Here is a 20,701-nt window from a genome sequence, read left to right as displayed (position 1 = left end):
AAAGTCGTCATGGATGTCGTTTTATAGGTTTTAGGGGGCCCCAATTTAGAAAATGATGACCATTTTGAAATCCAAAATGGCGGCCATGCACTGTCATAAAAGTTGTCATGGGTGTCGTTTTATAGGTTTTGGGGGGCGCAGATTTAGAAAATGATGACCATTTTGGATTCCAAAATGGTGGCCATGCACTATGTCATAAAAGTCGTCATGGGTGTCGTTTTATAGGTTTTAGGGGGCGCAGATTTCGAAACGATGACCATTTTGGATTCCAAGATGGCGGCCATGCACTATGTCATAAAAGTCGTCATGGATGTCGTTTTGTAGGTTTTAGGGGACGCAGATTTCGAAAATGATGGCCATTTTGGAATCCAAAATGGCGACCACGCACTATGTCATAAAAGTTGTCATGGGTGTCGTTTTATAGGTTTTAGGGGGCCCTGATTTCGAAAATGATGACCATTTTGGAATCCAAAATGGCGGCCATGCAGTATGTCATTAAAGTCGTCATGGCTGTCGTTTTATAGGTTTTAGGGAGCGCAGATTTCGAAAATAATAACTATTTTGGAATCGAAGATGGCGGCCATGCACTATGTTAAAAGTCGACATGGATGTCGTTTTGTTGGTCATGGTCATCATTTTCGAAATCTGCTCTTCCTAACACCTATAAATCAACATCTATGACGGCTTATATGACAAAGTGCACGGCAGACATCTTGGAATCCAAAATGGTCATCATTTTCGAATTCTGCACTCCCTAAAACCTATAAAACGATATCCATGACGACTTTTATGACAAAGTGCACGGCACACATCTTGGATTCCAAACTGGTCATCATTTTCGAAATCGGCACTTCCTAAAACCTATAAAACGATATTCATGACGACTTTTATGACAAAATACGTAGCGGCCATCTTGGATTATAAAATGATCATCGTTTTCGAATTCTGCACTCCCTAAAACCTATAAATCGACATCCGTGACGACGCAAGTTATCTTTATTTTCAGATCTAACAAATTGCTACAGAATACAAAGGGCAAAAATAGAAGCGTAATGAAACAAGCAAAAATACAGATGATTCCTCGACGCAATTGGATGCTTCTTAAATTGTGTCCAGATTTTTTTGTCATAAAAGTTTTTATTTTTCACGTATTACTCTCACAAGTTCCGTGACATTTCGACCTTGTAATTTTTTAAGTAAATGTTTTTGTTTATCTGTGAGGATCTCACTAGAATAATATAATCAAGGTATGTTTATATTTGATAATTGAAATAGTAACGCAAAAAAAAAATTATATTTGTGTCTTATATTCCTGCCGAAGACTTTTATTTTTCCTTTTCCTTCTACACAAGTTTGGTCAAGTAATAAGAATTTAGGGCTCTCAATTTTATTTTGACTTCTACAACAGTAAAGCTACGAGGCCATGTTTGGTATCGTTTTCGTATAAATTCGCAGTCCCAAATTTAGTTATGGTATCACATTGACACCATTCCAAAGTAAAAACATATAAACTTACTTTCTTTTAAACTCCTCTTCACGCTTAAACTGCTGAACAGTTTTAATTTAAATTTAGTACACATATATTTTGAGTCCCGAGACAGGACATAATAAGTTATCTCAAAAATCATCCTTCAAAGGTGTGAAATGAGGTGTAGGGGGGAATTCAGAATTGATTTCTTGAAGTTAATACTGTTTAAGTTTAGGTTTGAAGTCATGTTTTTTTTTTTCATTTTTAACTAAATCAAAGATGTAGACCATCCCAAATTTAATATAAATCGGTTCAGCGGTTATTGATTTCCCGTACAAATTTCCACGCCACTTTTTACACCTTCAAAAGATGATTTTGGTTATAAGATCTATCCTATGTCCTGTTCCGGGACGCAAACTATTGCTATACCAAATTTCAACGAAATCGGTTCAGCGGTTAAGCGTCAAGAGGAGTTTAAAAAAAAACCGACCAAGTGCGAGTCGGACTCGCGTATTAAGGGTTCCGTACATTAAGTCCGACTCGCGCTTGACTGCACATTTCTAATAGGTTTTCCTGTCATCTATAGGTAAAGAACTATTTTGTGTATTCAGACAGACAGACATACAGACGCACGAGTGATCCTATAAGGATTCCGTTTTTTGCTTTTGAGGTACGGAACCCTAAAAAGATTTTTTTAATTTTGTGGAATGGTTTCAATGTGATACCTTAAATGGATTCAGCAACCCAGATTTATACGAAAACGATACCATACACGGCCTAGCACCTTCACTGATGTAGATATATCAAGATAAAATTGAGAGCCCTAATCTTATAAACTTTCAAGAGCGGATATCTCAAAAACTATTCAACATATCGAAAAAATTGACTGAATAAACTTGTAACAAATTAAATTAACTTTCATTTTGTATAAGTGGCCATGTCGCTAAGATGCATAGTTTCCGAGATATAATCGAAAAACCGGAAAATGGGACATTCAAAGCCCCCTCTCTTCCCCCCGCTCAAGGGCTACGGCCGGGGACTTTTGATATGTTCACCTCCTAACTTGTCCAAACCAAGTTACAGAGTCAAAAATTGTGTTCCGAGCATTTCCCTCTACAACTTTTTTGAGTATTCGTTGGCTGACCTAAGTAGCTTATTGCATTTCTTTAATAACTTTTCTGTAAAAGGTTGACGGGTGTTGGGTGTTTATATGGTTTTGGTCGATTATTATCATTTGCATCGCCCATGATGACTTACTAGAATTACTTACGAGCACACGAGACACTAATAATAGTTTGACAAACCTTGGTTTTCAAGAGGTATTTTATATTGACATTTGCTGTCACAAATTTGCTGTCAGATTTAGTCGCAAACCGCACGCAAAGTGCACACAAATGTGTCGACACCTTGTTACGGAAAAGTGTACACACGGCAGTGTTGGGCGTAATTAATTACTCGTGTAATTTAATTACTAATTGAATTACATGTAATTGAATTACAATGTAATTGAATTACATAAAATTTAATTACATGTAATTAAATTTTCTGTGTAATTTGCAATTGTAATTACATTAATTAGTAATTAAATTACTCAATTACTTTTCATTTACCTTTTTAATAATATGCAAATATGAACAAATTTACTTGGAGTAATTATAAAGAAAAACTTTTATGAATTCCATTATACGCTGGATAACGTTATAACATATTTTTTGTCCCTGGAATCATACCTTTACAGGGTACTATGTGACAAACCACGTTGAATATGGCGGTCGGCGCTTACGTCGCGTAGCACCGCATTAGTATTGGGGCGCCGCTAATAATGACGTAAGCGCCAACCTAAGGTGCCTTTCGGGTTGGACTGTAGCAAAGGGGGGCTGGGACTTAGAATTTTTTTTGACAAAGTGGTGTCATTATGACACTATTTTTAAATGATTGTAATGTGTAGATCACGTCAAAATAAGCATCTTTTACTGAAAAAACTTTTCTCTAAAATAAAAAATGGCTGAGTTAGACGCCTCCAAAGATTGATGTTTTTAAAGGGAGCTGGGACTTAGAAAATTTTCATCGCGAGTGGTGTCATTATGACATATATTTTAAATGATTGTAACTTATAGAACACGTCAAAATAAGCTACTTTTACTTGAAAAACTTTTTTCTAAAACTTTATTAAGAACTGTTTTTAAACCCCTGTTTTTTTCCGTTTCTCAAAAAAAATTCCAAGTCCCAGAAACGGCCCCCCTTTGTTACAGTCCGCTATTTTCAATTTTAGAAAAAAGTTTTTCAAGTAAAAGTAGCCTATTTTAACGTGTTCTATACGTTACAATCATTTAAAATATATGTCATAATGACACCACTCGCGATGAAAATTTTTTAAGTCCCAGCTCCCTTTAAAAAGATCAATCTTTGGAGGCGTCTAACTCAGCCATTTTTTATTTTAGAGAAAAGTTTTTTCAGTAAAAGATGCTTATTTTGACGTGATCTACACATTAAAATCATTTAAAAATAGTATCTTAATTATTAATGACACCACTTAATCAGAAAAAAATTCTAAGTCCCAGCCCTCCCTTTGCTACAGTCCAACCAAAGTTAACATTGACAATGTTGCTTAGTCAAATTTAAAACCATTCAAAATGTTCATCTGATTTTGGAAATAAAGATGATCAAAAACTTGCATTCTATAAAAGTAATTGTAATTCAAAAAAGTAATTAAATTACAAATTTTAATTACAAAATGTAATTAATAATTTAATTACTAATTACATTTTGCAATTGTAATTAGTAATTAAAATTTTAATTACTTTCCACATGTAATGGAAATTATTTGTTGGAATTACATTTTGTAATTGCAATTGTTAATTAGTAATTCAATTACTTTTTGCCCAACACTGACACACGGCGACGACACTTTGTTTCGAAACAATTCTAGACACATTGTGTGGACTCTGTTACGACACATCTGACATTTAGTTACCACTTTGATGATTCTGCGACTGGAATGGTTATATGGGATGTATTTGTAAAACGTTGTACGAGTACGATTCACGTGCGAATAGGTAGGTAATTCGCAACTTGTGTCGATATAAAACACACCGTTCGGTCGTGTTTTAATTTATCACCACTCGTTGCGAATTTCCTACTTTCCGCACTTGTATCGTAAATAACTATTGTTTAAATTTGAACTTTAATAGCTGTCAATAGAGTTGAATATCATATCCGCCATATATGATAATGTATGCGGTAAATGGTTAATTAAGTACAACATTGATATGCCGCAACAAATGCACAATTTTTTGTTTTATCAAAAGCCATAAAATGCAACTATAATCTCGTCGAATTCTTATCTGGATTTGTATATATACATATAACAATCATGCATGTAGCAATAGTTCGTCTAGCTTTAGAATTGAAGGGATGTTTACAAAGCAACATAACTGACTACACTGATGGTTGACACCTGAAAAAGTGTCAACCTCCCTTTTTTGAAAACATCCCTTCAATTATTTGTAAATCTCGAGTATTTTTTTAATATTAGTAAAGTAAAAGTTATTTTTTACTAGGAGGCAGAGTTAATGTTTAACTTCTTGTGCTACCTAAAATCTATAGCCAAGCAAAATCGAAAGATTAAAAAATTGTACCACTATTGTAGCAAGTGTTTTGAAAAGTGGAATCATGAGCACTTTTGCTTCATACACTTGTACTATGTACATGTATATTAAAATTAGAAGTACAATACACTACTTATTTTTATTGCCATATTTCAGTATCTTGTTTGATTTAAATTACTGTAAAATAAGTATTGTAATTTTTAAAATGTAAAGAATTCGTCATAATAAAATAACACAAAAATTCTTGAAGTTAAATAAAGTGTAATTGAAAGATATTATTTATTACTAAGGTATACTATTTATTTAATTAGGTTATGTTTACATGTACTTAAATTGTACTATGAAATTTTAATTTGTATTTTTTAATATTATATTCCATTTATAAAGAGTTAGTAACTTTTCTTTTCCTCATATTTTCCAACCAACTGTCCAGTTGCTGTTGTGGTGTCTGCGGGTTCAACTTGTAGTAATCTTTGGGTGGTTTCCCTTCCTCTAGGCGCACAAAGTAATGTGAGTACTTGTAGCGCACTTCACCGAGCCTGCCGCGAGCATGCCTCCTTATACCTTTGATGACATTCCCTAGACCAGAATATGATTCAGCTGAAATAGAAAAGATAAAAACAATAGTATATTTATTTATTGCACAAGCTAACTTTATTGCACAAAATATATACAACAACATACAGGATGGCGAAGTTAATGCCAAATGGCAAAATGGGAATTATGATTTGAAAAGACTGTAATATCAAATAGTAAATAGAATGCTCAGGCAAATTATTGTTTGGGAATGTAATATTCAATCTTATATCCACACTGCCAAACTCAATGCATAAAAGTAAACAAGTAAAGACAAAGTTTGAGTTGCATACCTATCCATAAATTACTTCTAAATTCAACATTGTGCTGAGTAACTGCGAGTTCCTGTGCCTCAAGAATAGCCTTCTTGACATATTCAGCTCCCTTTTTGTTGACAAAACTTAACTGTTTCACTGCTTCATCCACTGTCATGCCCCGCACAAGACATGCAATATACCATAGTTTGTCAGGGCTGTATTTTATATTGGTGATTTGGTGGCAAACAAACTGAAAAGAAAAAAGTATCTTCATCAAATTAAGACTGCAAATGTGCAAACTTGATGCAAATTTGAAATATGTTATAAAACATAAGATTTAAAAACTTATTATTTGGGTATATCAACTTGTTTGCATTGTTATCCTGTCCTGTTGTTCAAGGGACAAGAATGGTATAGTTTGTTAGAAGAAAAGTTGTAACACATCCTACTAACATGCTTAGTAGACAGCCCATCATGGAAATGGCTTCTAACTTCCACAAATGTGTTTGGTAAGAATACCATAAAATCAGGATTTTAAGTTGTTCAGGGTAATGAATTCATGACCGGTGACAGTAAAAAAAAAGTTGATTCACCCATTTAATGAACTAAAAAGTTAGATTATATTCTGGCTACTTATAATACAATTTGATTACATGATAATTTATAAAATGTTTTTGTTAACTGTAAAGGTACCTAGCCCTCTCGTGCATGAGAGGAGGCCTGTGCTCAGCAGTGGGACGTATATAGGCTGAAATGATGATGATGAAAGGTACCTATGTTAAATTTTTTACCAATACTGTTGTGTAAATTTACGAAGAACAAGAAAAAATATGTGACTTTAACTCAACTATGGTTTTTGGTACAAAAATAAAATAGGATGTACTTAAATTAAATGTTTAGTCAAATTATCTGTTTAGAACATCGCTACACTCACAGCCGGTCGCCGTTCCTCGCCGATTTCCCGTGGGGGATACACTTTATTATTGTGTGACAAAAAATTCTTCGGCAATGTAGATTTGGTCCATGCCAACGATGGAGCAGAAGTATGAATGGAATTGACTTGAATTGCTTTAAATCCTGGCGCACAGAGATTTCTAAAAATGTTCATGATGCTAATGTGTTTTTTTAATAGGTGAAAATGCAAAACTCCATGAATAAGGTTAATTCTCACGATAATCCGAATTATTTTAACCTCTTGAGAGTTGTGTGACAGATGACACTTTTGACAGAGCTTTCGGTTTTTTTTAATCTGACTGGATAGGCTCAAGCACTAGGCCAAACTTCCTTATCATTAAGGGCTCCATAGACATCATATCAACACAACAGTGAGATGAGACCTTGGTGCGGTTCAGCGTAAGTTCGATCGTGTGTACGTGGTCCGGCGTACGTCCGTTAAGGACGAATAATTTATGAGTGAGAGCGAAAAAAAGAGATATTTTGACCGTACCAAGTTCGCTGTCCGGTACGCCCGTCTGTAATGGCTTTAATGCTTAACGCTCTAAATAAATCAATCAAATGTTATTTATCTCTTTTTATTTTATACAATAATGTATTTTACTACTACTACAAATATATCGAAAAACGCATGCAATTTGTAGCAACAAGTGGAACCCGAAGATGAGACGAGACGAAAAGAGACCGAGCGACCAACACTTGACGTGAACGAAACGAAATGTCAGACTAGCGTCAAATCGGAACGTAAACGTAATCTAACCTCATTTCTCTAAACGTTTACATTTTAAGTAAAAACAAAGTATTAGGAAACTTAAGTCATTTATGTGAAGCGAGTGATAATAGGCTATTCCTAAAAATGATTAAATGAACATTCTGTCTTAAGCTAAGGAATTTATTATACGAGATTGAACTGAGGCAGTAGTCACAGAGCAACAATGGCAGATTTATTTGTTGCTGTCGTCTGTTCTTCGAACATGAACCGTAGCATGGAAGCACACGCATTCCTAGCTAAGAAGGGGTTCAAAGTGAAATCATTTGGTACGGGAGAAAAAGTGAAACTGCCGGGTGCATCGGCTGATCGACCTAATTGTTATGAGTTTGGAGTTCCGTACGATGATATCTATAACGACTTGTTGGACAAAGATAAGACATACTACACCCAAAACGGATTGCTACACATGTTAGATAGAAATCGAAGAATCAAGCCATGCCCGGAGAGGTTCCAGGTTTGCAATGACCGCTTTGATGTGATCATCACATGTGAAGAAAGAGTATATGATCAAGTAATTGAATGGTTTGGGTCAAGGAGGTCCATTCACAACCAGCCAGTGCACGTGATCAACATCGACATACAGGACAACCATGAGGAAGCTACCATCGGAGCATTTCTCATCAGCGACATGGTTTCTAAGATGGCACAGAGTGATGACTTGGACAATGATATTGATGAATTATTACATGACTTTGAGGGCAAATGCCATAGACCTATTTTGAATTGTATTATGTTTTATTGATATACTTTAAATCCATACCCAATTGATTATGACATTTATTACTGCTATGAATTCTTACTTAGGTATAATTTATCATTTGTCTTGTTGCTAATATTTAACAATTTTTATATTCCAGATTGCTGATTATTTAATGAATTTCAACTCAGTATACTCAAACATATTAACACCCTTGCATACAATTAGGAATAGCTTAATTTGCTGTTATACTATTTCCATTTTGAACAATGAAACAAGAAGTTTGAGGAAGATATCCTTTCTACTCCACATCCTATACTATTGTCTCCTTCCCATGTTCATTTACTACCTAACTAAGGTAAAATGTTACTATCTAACTGCCAAGCTCCAATAGGATAGGATTTTTTGTTGCCTGGGGGGTAACAAAATACATACAGTATGTGTCTGACCATAGGGCTTTAATTCCAGGGCTTGATTTTACTCGCTAAACTGAGCTACTTTTACTATGGGACCAACCCTAAAATCGGGGAAATTTTTTTGGCTTTTCCATAGAAAACGTCGACATCTGCCACCCTAGCCAAGGTTACAATCGCTATCGCTTCGACAACGAAAAGCATTATGTCTCTCTATCACTCTTTCATATTAGTGCGACAGTGACAGTTGCGTTTCGATCGCTACGGAGCGTAAGCGATCGGCATCTTGGCTACGCGGCCTGATCAGCCAAAATGTATAAAAAAGTAGAAAAAAAATTCGGGATTGGTGCCATAATAAAAGTAGCTCAGTGTAGCGAGTAGAATCGAGCCCTGGATTTAAAGCCCAATGGTCAGTAATACCCTGTATAATTGGGGGTCTAGGTATAGCCTATTGAGTGCAGCCAATTAAAATCTTGAAGTACCTACCTAATTGACAAATATGGCCTTCAATTATGCTCAGTGGTTACAGAACTTGAGGTCATGTTATATTGGACTGCCCACAAACTTGTAAGCCAATAGGTATACACTGCCAGTATATAATTAATTTAAATACTGGTTAATTACTAAAACTAGTGTCCATCTAAATTACTCTTAAAATAAATAAAAAATCTCTTTGCTGGCTTTGATGCGGCAAAGTATGGGAATGCCATTATAAAATTTATAAAGGTCATATTCCCATAGAATGATGTCTATGGTGACAGTTCTACCTTGGTTCTACCCTATCACTGCAATGTCTGTCAAGAGTTTGTGCGGTACGACACTAGATGACACTACCATACGAAATACCAACTCCACCAATAGCATATACAATCATTGTAAACTATTGTAAATGACAAGTTTGTAAGCGTGGTAAATGTAACACAATAGATAAATTTGAAATTATCTCGGAAAGGAATGAAGACTGAGGTGGTCATTGTTAATGCATTTCAAATTACGTAACACGGAATAACCACGTTTCCAGTTGAGCTCAAGCTCTTAAACTACGAAGTGGTTACACAATTTCGTTTTTTTTATCTATAGTGAGTTAGAAATGAGCATCATTGATTTTAGACAAAGTATTTTGTACAGCAATTTAAGACTTAAGACATGTAACAAAAGGCGGTCTTATCTCTAAAGACAGATCTCTTCCGGACAACCTTAATTATTAATTACCTAACTTTAATTATTGATTATTCATTTATTTCAAAAAATATTTCCCTGAGATTAAACCAACAGACCGTTAAGACAACTTTGCGATGGCCTCCTCTTAAGCCCATGAACAATTAAATTTATCTCAGTAAATAAAATAAGATATTACTTTCCGCTTTCCTACCGATTCAATCTGTACTTACGTATGATAACGTCTAGTGCTATAAAAGTATATCGATACCTACAGGAAAATGCCGAAAACGAATTTAATGTCTTCACAACATTATTAGTCACTTTGGTACGAACTTGAAACTTAATTCTCCATTTGTTACGGTGCGAGTATAACAATGACTTCAAGATCTGTAAAGGTGTACTTACTAAAAATGGCTACCTTACTAAAACTAACTTTTATCTACCTACTGTTTTACGTGACAATGGCGTATAATAAAAGAAAAATGCGTTGGATCAGTTTATTAAATAAACCGAGTCCACGCATTTTTCTTATAATATTCCATAGGCCTAATTACCTATACTTGCATTAAGGTAATAGACGTGTAGATAAAGTTTACGAAAAGTTCGTGCGACAAATTTGACTGCTAATGCAGATGGCGCCGTACGGTATATCTGAGTCTACCGCGACATATTAAAAACCAAACCACGTCAAAATAGGTAACTTTACATTTTATAATATCAATGAATCTTTGGCATAAATTATGGATAAAAAAAACTAGAATATAAGGCAAAAAAACCGGGCAAGTGCGAGTCGGACTCGCGCACGAAGGGTTCCGTACCATAATGCAAAAAAAAAACAAAAAAAGCAAAAACAAAAACGGTCACCCATCCAAATACTGACCACTCCCGACGTTGCTTAACTTTGGTCAAAAAACACGTTTGTTGTATGGGAGCCCCATTTAAATCTTTATTTTATTCTGTTTTTAGTATTTGTTGTTATAGCTGCAACAGAAATACATCATCTGTGAAAATTTCAACTGTCTAGCTATCACGGTTCGTGAGATACAGCCTGGTGACAGACGGACGGACGGACTTTGGGTACGGAACCCTAAAAACTAACACTCAGCAGTTCTTTCTAGACGCCCCGAAATAATCGCTGTCAACGCGTAAGATGGTTCATAGACTCGCGAGTTCGTGTCTCGCCTGAGACAGCGATTTTTTCCTTAATTGTAAGCATCAGCAGACGTATCTGCTTAATGCAAAATGAATTCAGAAGTTAGGTACCCACTGTATTAATCTGTAATTACTGTTCATTGCAATATAATTGAAACATCTAAGTATTTTTCACTTTCGCTTTTTCTAAGCTTAAAGCGAAGTCTACATCTCACTCACAGAGCTACAACATATTTTAATTTAGTTACATTTTAAATTAGTACCCCATCATCAGATATTCTGAAGTTACTGTTATTCTTAATTAATGTCATGCCCAATCTACTACAAAGTCCAAATCCAATCTGTAATTTTCCGACGTGTCAGAAGCCGGTGTTGCTCGAAGGTCATTTCAGTAGTAGGTACAGTCGCCATCAGATATATCGGAGCGGCCAAGGTGCTCACAAATATCTGAAAACGCCTCTATTGTCAAAGAGTGCGTGTTCAGATATTGTGAACACCTTGGCCGCTCCGATATATCTGATGGCGACTGTACAATACAAAACCAGAAAGATTGTATGTTATTGGATAATTAGTATTAGATTGGTAAATGGAACGGTAATTTTATCTTGTATGTACAGTATCTGGGATATAAAAAAAAAAACAGAGCTTTCAATGTAAAGCGTGCTGCAAAAGTGAATATCACTTTATGAATTATGAATATATGAAACTACGCGCCAAAATCTGCTACCCTAGATTACTTTTCAAAATTGTAATGTTAAATTTCAAATTGTAATTGATTTTTAGTACGTAGGTAAAGCCTGACCACTGATCAGTAATACATGATCATTGTCAAGAGGGCGCTGTTATTCTCATGTATAGGGTGACAGTTCAGTATAGTATGATAAAAAATATATTCCGCAACATGGCGCGTAATCATATATTCAGGTCAGGCCTTAAATTAATTGTTTTTTATCTGTGAGCCTCTGCAAACCTCACCGATAATTGCATGCTATTTGCGTTAGATTGCGGCATTTGATTGATCGATTGAATCCTTTGCACCTACCTACTTAGCCGGCAACCTGCAACTATCTAAAATTGGTTACGATTTGTTGTGAGGTATGTAGAGGCCTTAAAAGTTGAAAACTTGTTGGTGAGAGTAAAGATTACCATCACAAGTAATGCGTAAATACGATGTATATATATATATATATAGTTCTTTAATCAAATAATCTGGTCTATGATAACACAGGTACTGAGCAGTGTTCTTACGCTACGCGGAAATAAATATGTCATATACCATGTAAATACTTGTTTTATTTCTTCGCGTTTTTTTTACCGTATGCATAGATTGCTCAACAACATAAGACATTCCGGTCGGTGCTACATCTATTGTCAAGTAGCAGTACTGATAATTCCGCTACTCGATGCTAGATATCGACTATGAAAATAACAGTATTTTTGGTACCAAAACTGATGTATGGAGTGAGCACTCTTGTGTTACTATATTTCTCTATGCCGTAAGCATCCAGCGTAAGCGTAGCCAACATTCATTCCATAAGAATTATTGAAGCTAAAGAAGGACAAAGGGAACGTTTCAAGTAAAAAAAAAAAACAGTCTAATGATGCTTTGCATTGTATTGATGTTTATATTATACCTAATATAATTTTTATATATTAATATTTCTTAAAACAGGTAACTCATTGGTACACTGCCAAGTTTTGGTGCAGAGTTATAGTTCGTTTTTTTTAGCATTAGAAAGAACTCCACAGAAGCACGCGTGCAGTTTTTATCAGGCTCTTTAATTGTTAATAATTATTGAATTATCTAATGTAGCATGGCCAATACATATAATTTACTTCAAATTATTACCGCTAAAAGTGCCGGATTTGGAACCACAAGCTTACTTCTGCGAAGTTCTTTCTAATGCTAAAAAAAACGGACTATAGCTTATACAGGCAATTATAGTAAAGAAAAAAAAAGATGGCGCCACTGATCTTCAACAACACAAGCTGTCAACATCCATCTTATTCTCCGGATATGCACGTAGGTACTTCATAGTTGTTATTGTTTCATGAATTATGTACATTTGAAATTAACGCTTATTATTAATATGGCACATTCGACGTGAGATCAACTCAGTTGCTTGAAGATGTTATCTTTCAGTTCGAAATATCGGCCGAACCGTATCTTGGCGTACCTGCAAAATATAAATTAAGTAGGTACATATACGCGCCGCACTACGCCATCTACTTCAGCTCTTAAACTCGTATATACGATTTTATTCTTGTAAGAAAAAAATTTATGACATATAGTAGGTACATAATCAATTAATTTTTGCAATAGCATAGGTCACAGGTGGGAATAGAATCCTCTTCTTATCTGTTCCGGTCTCGAATCTCTATGATATTGATTAAACTGGTCACAGATGGGAAAAATTAAATCCTGGTCTGTCTCCGGCGGACACATGTAAGAAGGAATCATTTCTAGGTAGTTAATTATTTATATCCCCCAACCGCGAGATCGAACCGAGGGCAGATGGGAATACGACATGTTATCCGGAATCTAGACATAACAAAATCACCTTGAAGACAGCATAATTAGATCATTAGAAATTACGAATATCGGAGTAAACAAATTTTCCATACATTCCTTTTAATTTCCTGAAAAATCAGTGAGAAAACAACTTACCTTCCAAAATCGAAATCAATATCCGAAAGTTCGAATTGCACCAATGACCACGCCCCCCACATAAAATGGGAGGCCAACGCCAATTGCTGGACTTCCTCGTACACTTTCTCCACTGCCCTCTGGTCTGGTGAATCCACGTTCAAAAACTCTGCCAAGTACGCAGCTATCCAAGACATCTGGAACTCCTTGCTAGGATATTTGGCGTAGTCGATATCATCTATTGACAACCCTATAAATGGAGATAAGATTTAGGTACCTACGATGGCTACGATTTCTAGTGCTAAAGATGCGTTTACATCTGGCGAATACCATAACGGCAGTCCCGCACCTCAAAAGACACTCGCGGAATTAAGCTACTTGTATTGCCTATGCATAAAACATGAATTTCTTGACGAGTAGGTACTCTCACGGGCACAAAACTACAATAGAAAGCATAATATTAAAGTACTGCGCCATCTACTGACCACTCTCCTAAACCATCTTAGATTCAACATTAAATCTGATCACACCGTTTACATACCGTTCAAGCACCACCTTCTTCTAAAGCCTCCTCCACACTCGTGCGCGAATCGCGGCGCGAAGCCGCGAACGTGAGTGTGGCGTCGATTTTCGCAGACAGCGAAATCGACTCCACACTCGCGTTCGCGGCTTCGCCCGCGATTCACGCGCATAGTCCGGAGGGGGCTTAATATTCTTACCTTGGCTGCATTTGAATTTATCAGAAACGCTTAGGCATTATGATGAAAAAATTTAGAAAATATTTGGAATTTAAAACAATATTTTCATGAGTTCACGGGAATAAAAGTAGAAGAAACTTTGGTATGCCGTCAGTTTGGTGTTCGCCAAATGTAGACACACCCAAAAGACAATAAGAATTAAACTTACCAACAAATTCATTGAAATGATTCGCTATGTCAAACGCTTGATAATTATAAGCGGCATATTCATAGTCTATAAAAGATATAGTTCCTTCATCTTGGTTGTGGATAACGTTTCCTAGAAGTAAATCATTGTGAGCAAACACGATCGGGCTCTCGGTTTTTGTTACATACGACTTTAACCGCTCGGATTCTATCCTTAGTTTGGTTAGTGAGCCAAAGCTATCGACAAATCTATAAGAGACGGACAGAAAATAATAACGGTCAATTTTAACTTGGTAGGTATCTAGTATACCATGATGGACGGTGAGAAAGGTTTCGTGATGATTATGAAAATGAGATTGACAAAGTAAATATCAGTAAATTAATGAAAAGCAATGGCTTCTGTACCAATTGGTACCTAGCTAATAGGTTTTTTTCCTAATGCTTTTTAATTGAAAAAAAAAATAGATACAAAGTGTTTTATAAATCCTTATACAGTGAAACCTGGATAAGTGAGATCTCAAGGGACGAGCAAATTTGTCTCACTTAAAGAGGTTTTCCACTTACCCAGGCTCCCAGTTAGCCAGGTACAAATAAATTTCTGTCTCATTTACAGAGGGTCTCATTAATAGAGGTGAGAATAGAGGATTATATCTCAGTTATAGAGGTGGTTAATAAGGTATTTTGTAAATATCTTTAAATGTTTAGGTAAAGTAATCCTTATCCCTAAATATTTTTTAAGCCTGTTAAATATTTCTTTGAATTTAATTTGAATGATTTTCCAAAGGATAGCTTTTTTCAATTAATTTTGATACGGACTTCATTGCGTCTTAGAAATTTAATAAAAAAAAATCATTTTTTCGTGTTATTTATCAAAATTTCAGCTTTCATTACGATAGTTTTAGGTACTTACATTAATTAACTAAATCAAACTTGAAGTTGTTTAGACACAATTAGGCAAATGCGGAATTTTGTGGATAGACTAAGAGTTAGTAAGAATACGGAAATTGTTCAATGAAGTCCAAGTTAGAGAGGTCATAGATTGACGTTATCTCAGATACAGATACAGAAGTCAATTCCTTATAAAATTCTAAAAAACAATTAGGAAAATGTAATCTTATAAATATAGTCTCAGTAAAAGAGGTAAAATACACTCTCTGTCTCAATTATAGAGGTCAATCTATATATATAAATGCAAGTGTCCTGACTGACTGACTGACTGATTCATCAACGCAGAGCCGAAACTACAAAAGCCAGAAAGTTGAAATTTGCACACTAGATTAAATTTATAAAGTGTACAAGAGATAAGAAGCGATTTTGAGAAATTCAACCCCTAAGGGGGTTAAAAAGGGGATGAAAGTTTGTATGGGGTTAAAGTTTTCTTTTAAGCTAGGAATTTGAAACTTCGTAAAAAGATATATTATTAAAATACAAGAAAACTAATTTCAGCGTTTTTGAAAATTCATCCCCTAAGGTGGTGAAAAAGGGGTTGAAATTTTGTATGGATATCAAAAAAAATTTCAAGTGGTGGACTTGAATCTTTGTATTTAGGGATATTATTAGAAAACAGGAAAAGCAATTTCAGCGTTTTGTAAAATTCATCCCCTAACAGGGTTAAAAAGGGGTTGAAAAATTTAATCCATTACAAATGCTTTGAAACTTCGTAGAAAGGCATAATAGCCGATTACAAAAAAAGTGATTGCAACGTTTTTGGAAATTCTACCCCTAAGGGGGTTAAAAAGGGGATGAAAGTTCGTCTTCGGGTGCAAATTTTATTTTAAGCTAGGAACTTGAAACTTTGTAAAAACGTTTTAAATTAAAATACATACAAGAAAACTTATTTCAGCGTTTTTGAAAATTCATCCCCTAAGGTGGTGAAAAAGGGGTTGAAAGTTTGTATGGATAGCAAACATTTTTTCGAGCGCGGGACTTGAATCTTTGTATTTGGGGATACTTTTAGAAGACAATAAAAGTAATTTCAGCGTTTTGTAAAATTCATCCCTTAACAGGGTTAAAATGGGTTTCATAATTTAAATCCATTACAAACGCTTTGAAAATTCTTAGAAAGGCATAATAGCCGATTACAAAAAAAAAGTAATTGCAACGTTCTTGGATATTCAAACCCTAAGGGGGTTAATAAGGGGATGAAAGTTCGTCTTCAGGTGCAAATTTTATTTGAAGCTAGGAACTTGAAACTGTGTAAAAAGGTATTACATATATTAAAATACAAGAAAACGAATTTCAGCGTTTTTGAAAATTCATCCCTATGGCGGTGAAAACGGGGTTGAAAGTTTGTATGGATATCATGCATTTTTTCGAGCGCGGGATTTGAATCTTTGTATTTGGGGATATTATTAGAAGACAATAAAAGTGATTTCAGCGATTTGTAAAATTCATCCCCTAACAGGGTTAAAATGGGGTTCAAAGTTTGAATCCATTACAAATGCTTTGAAACTTCTTAGAAAGACATAATAGCCGATTACAAAAAAAAAGTAATTGCAACGTTTCTGGAAATTCAATCCCTAAGGGGGCTAAAAAGGGGATGAAAATTCGTCTTGGGGTGTAAATTTACTTTTAAGCTAGGAACTTTAACTTTTTGGAGAAAAAGGTAATAAATTAAAAAACATGAAAACTAATTCAAGCATTTTTGAAAATCATCCCCCAAGGTGGTGAGAAAGGGGTTGAAAGTTTGTATGGAGATCAGATATTTTGTGAGTGCGGAATGCGGAACTTGAATCTTTGTATAAGGGCATAGGTACCTATTATGAGAATACAAGAAAAGTAATTTCAGCAACCAACATCAAAATCCACTTGACTTAAAACTTCATACAGCTTGCTAAAAAAGAAAAGTACTTAATTTCAACATTGCTTGGATATGAAAATTATAGGTACTAAAGATGTAAAATGTTGAAGATAAGATTCCACGCGGACGAAGTCGCGGGCAACAGCTAGTGTGACTATAAAATCACAACAACGAATCCCAGTTATAGAGGTTAGTTTTTTCTCAGTAACAGAGGTAATTCAGTGCTAAAGTGTCGGGACCGCATCATGAGTCCCAGCTATAGAGGTTTCTCACTTATCCAGGTCCCACTTAACCAGGTTTCACTGTATCTAGGTATATACCGAGGTACCTACTCCGCGAGGTGAATAAATTATTATGTAAGTAAGTGATACGATCATACTAATACCTACTCAACAATTTTTAGTACGGGACCAATCCCAATATCGCGGAAAAAAAATTGCTGATCCATAAAAAACGTTTACACCTCTTCCTCAAAACTTGTAATGTGTAAAGCCCCATAGCAAAACATGACTAAATAATTTCATACCTACGTCGTGGCTATACTATAAGCCAACAAAGTAACAAACAACCTGTCTGATTTCGACTTCTTGAATAGGTTTTGAGAAAAACATGAGAATAATACCTATTAAGTATTATTCATCAACGCTTTGAAGCAAACTGGCGAGATAAATGGGAACATTCATACTTGCATAGTTACCTACCTACTTAGTTAGACAGTAACATGACACGCGTATTTAGCAAGATATTGTTTACCGACGTTCCGTCGTGGACAATAACTGAAGGTTTCAAGGCAGTGAATTTGATAACGATAAGACCCGCGCCGAGTGGAAATTTTGAAATATATCCAGCATTTCGCAATCACATTTTAATAAAATATCAATTGACAAAACAATTCAATGAGTAAGCCTAATAGTAATAATTCGTTTCATTACTATGGCCTTGGGCATGTTTTGATTGCTGAAGTTATTGACCGGATACCTACCTTTTTAAATTATGAAATATTGTTTTCGTTACGCGGTTATCATTACCACATTGAGGCAAGAGATCCAACGTGAAGACCGATTTAGTGATAGTAGGGATGAGTATGTATATAAAATAAAATTATTGCCACCTAGTGTCTCGAATCTCCATGATATTGTTTAACCCTTTGAACGCCGTGCCTATCGTGCGCGGCGCGTCATCGTGAACCTTGTCGGAATGCACGAAGGTTGATATTAGGCTGTAGCCGCGCACGTCAGTTGACGTCTTTGGCGCTTAACCATTTGAACGCCAAACGGCGCTTCCATTTGCCGTGTCACTGACGCCACGGGGGTAAAATTTAGTTTTGTGAATAAATAATGCCAACCTAAAAGTGGGGTGTTGTTCTGTAATTTTCATCAAAAAACAATCGACGTCAAATGCCGTCTTTGGCGCCATTGTCACGATTTTACGTTGACGTCAATTGCCGTCTGTGGCGTTCAAAAGGTTAAAGAAAATGAAATTATTTATTTATCTTTCACGTTGTTATCGGCTATTGACTCGGAGAAGATGGGAGTCGTTGTTTATAAAATAGCTGGTCGAATTGAGAGTGATGGCTGATCAACAGGGGGCCGATTTTTGAATTTCGAGCGCTCGATTTCCTGTGGCTGTCTTGCAAACAAATTCTATCAGAAGAAAAATGCAAAAGTTTAATATCATTACATGAGATTTAATTTTTGCACCTATATCTTTAAAACTTGTCGCCTTTTTCGACTGACAAGTTGTTTTCAGACTATTTACCTATAGATGAGAAACGCAATTTTGTATACAGATTACAGATTACCAGTTTCTATGAATGTTGGAAAAGTAAAAAAAAAAATATATAAAAAATGTTACTTGACACATTACTGACCTCTTCTGTTTAGTTTCGTCTGTAAATGGTTCTGGTAATAAATTTAAAAATTGATCAATTTTATCCCATACCATTGGTTTTTTTGTCACCTGCAAGAAAATAAAAAAATATTCAATCATAAAAACTAGGCTATTCAAAATTTTATTAAACAATTTTACTGTCAAGGATGCACATGTCACCATGCCTTAAAATAAATTTGATGTTTTAAGTGTTAAATGATTTTATTGGAATTACTGTTTTAGTGTTTGAGCTGCTAAATACCATTTGCGTGGGCCTGGGGCCAGGGATAATAACACCAAATTATCAATGTCATACTGTATTATAATCATATTAAAGAAAAAAAAAAAAAAAAGAAAATTATTAAAGAAAAGCAGTTTTTTTTTAAAGACAAACAACATGCATTTTAGAACATACCTCAGGTCCCAACTGAACTTTGTGCATTTTCGCCATTTGCTTTGCCACTAGTGGCCAAACTTTTGAATCCAAAACAGTGTCCACATTTAGAGTTATTCCAGGGTAGTATTGATAAGCCAATCCATTTTCAAATATCCCATATATTTTAGGTGCCAAGCCGAGAACATTGAGTTTCTTTATGTTCCTGCAAAAAATATGTGTTCGATCAATTTTATATACTTTGAAACCATGATTTTATATGATATCAATTTCATCAGATGTATTATATGCCATAATTTTAGTGCCATAATTTATGTAAATACTTATATTTAAATATGTGAGCCCATATAACTTGATCAAATTATTTTCTGCTTATTAAAATAAATTTACTTATCATGGATTTTACTGACCTCAATTCAGCAGTTCTGTCAATAATTAAATCCGTTTTATTTCCATATATACGAACGAGCACGACATTATTTCCACTACTAATATTATCATTAAATTGAGCCTGGGATTGGTATTGGCATGCAACAAGTTTATTTGTGATCCCATCTGTGTACAACTGAAAAAAAAAACGATTTTATTTAGATCCTTCTGCACACAACAAAATTACCTCGGGCTTTAAACATCATTACAGTACCTACCTTAAATTTTACATGTTCCTTGGACCATTCAGGCCGTATAACTTCAAGGAGCTTAAATATTCCAGTATATATATCATTTTCCTCAATTTGGACAGGCACAAAAATGTCTCCAGCGGGTAAGCAAACAGTACTCATTATCAGAGCTAAACTAAACTCTTAAATCACTTTAAATAAGATATAAAAAAAATAGTAAATTGTTAAAAATTCGATTAGAGGTCTGGTTAGCTGGGCAAAGACAGACAGACTGCATCATACAACGCGGCAGCTGTTTATATATTATGCCAGCACAACTCGTAGGATAATAAATCTCAATGAATTACATATTTGTTCTGATAATTTGTAAGCCTATATTAGTTATCTCGCAAGTCGCAAATTTACAACGGAGCAACTGACACCAATGAA

The 20,701-nt window shown here is 35.0% G+C and overlaps 3 protein-coding genes across 3 annotated transcripts; 1 reads left to right on the top strand and 2 right to left on the bottom strand.

Annotated features, from left to right (window-relative positions):
• Nucleotides 1-5,317: 5,317 nt before the first annotated feature.
• LOC134666521 (large ribosomal subunit protein uL22m) lies at nucleotides 5,318-7,096 on the bottom strand. Its single transcript, XM_063523709.1, has 3 exons — nucleotides 6,844-7,096; nucleotides 5,946-6,159; nucleotides 5,318-5,676 (listed from the first exon to the last, which is right to left on the bottom strand). The coding sequence occupies exons 1-3, from the start codon at nucleotides 7,015-7,017 to the stop codon at nucleotides 5,456-5,458; spliced, it is 609 nt and encodes a 202-aa protein (XP_063379779.1). The 5' UTR covers nucleotides 7,018-7,096; the 3' UTR covers nucleotides 5,318-5,455.
• A 482-nt stretch (nucleotides 7,097-7,578) lies between these two features.
• Nucleotides 7,579-8,403, top strand: LOC134666520 (RNA polymerase II subunit A C-terminal domain phosphatase SSU72). The gene has a single exon (XM_063523708.1). It carries the CDS (start codon nucleotides 7,799-7,801, stop codon nucleotides 8,375-8,377), a length of 579 nt encoding a protein of 192 aa, XP_063379778.1. The 5' UTR covers nucleotides 7,579-7,798; the 3' UTR covers nucleotides 8,378-8,403.
• A 4,251-nt stretch (nucleotides 8,404-12,654) lies between these two features.
• On the bottom strand, nucleotides 12,655-20,667 carry LOC134666519 (ethanolamine kinase). The gene is made up of 7 exons (XM_063523707.1): nucleotides 20,300-20,667; nucleotides 20,063-20,217; nucleotides 19,674-19,857; nucleotides 19,260-19,348; nucleotides 14,612-14,838; nucleotides 13,727-13,955; nucleotides 12,655-13,235 (listed from the first exon to the last, which is right to left on the bottom strand). Exons 1-7 carry the CDS (start codon nucleotides 20,432-20,434, stop codon nucleotides 13,169-13,171), a joined length of 1,086 nt encoding a protein of 361 aa, XP_063379777.1. The 5' UTR covers nucleotides 20,435-20,667; the 3' UTR covers nucleotides 12,655-13,168.
• Between the last annotated feature and the right edge of the window lie 34 nt (nucleotides 20,668-20,701).

This window comes from Cydia fagiglandana, chromosome 8 (assembly GCF_963556715.1).
Source record: "Cydia fagiglandana chromosome 8, ilCydFagi1.1, whole genome shotgun sequence".
NCBI classification, from domain to species: Eukaryota; Metazoa; Arthropoda; class Insecta; order Lepidoptera; family Tortricidae; genus Cydia; species Cydia fagiglandana.
Note: the sequence above shows the minus strand (reverse complement) of the source record. Positions and strands in the feature narration are given on the sequence as shown.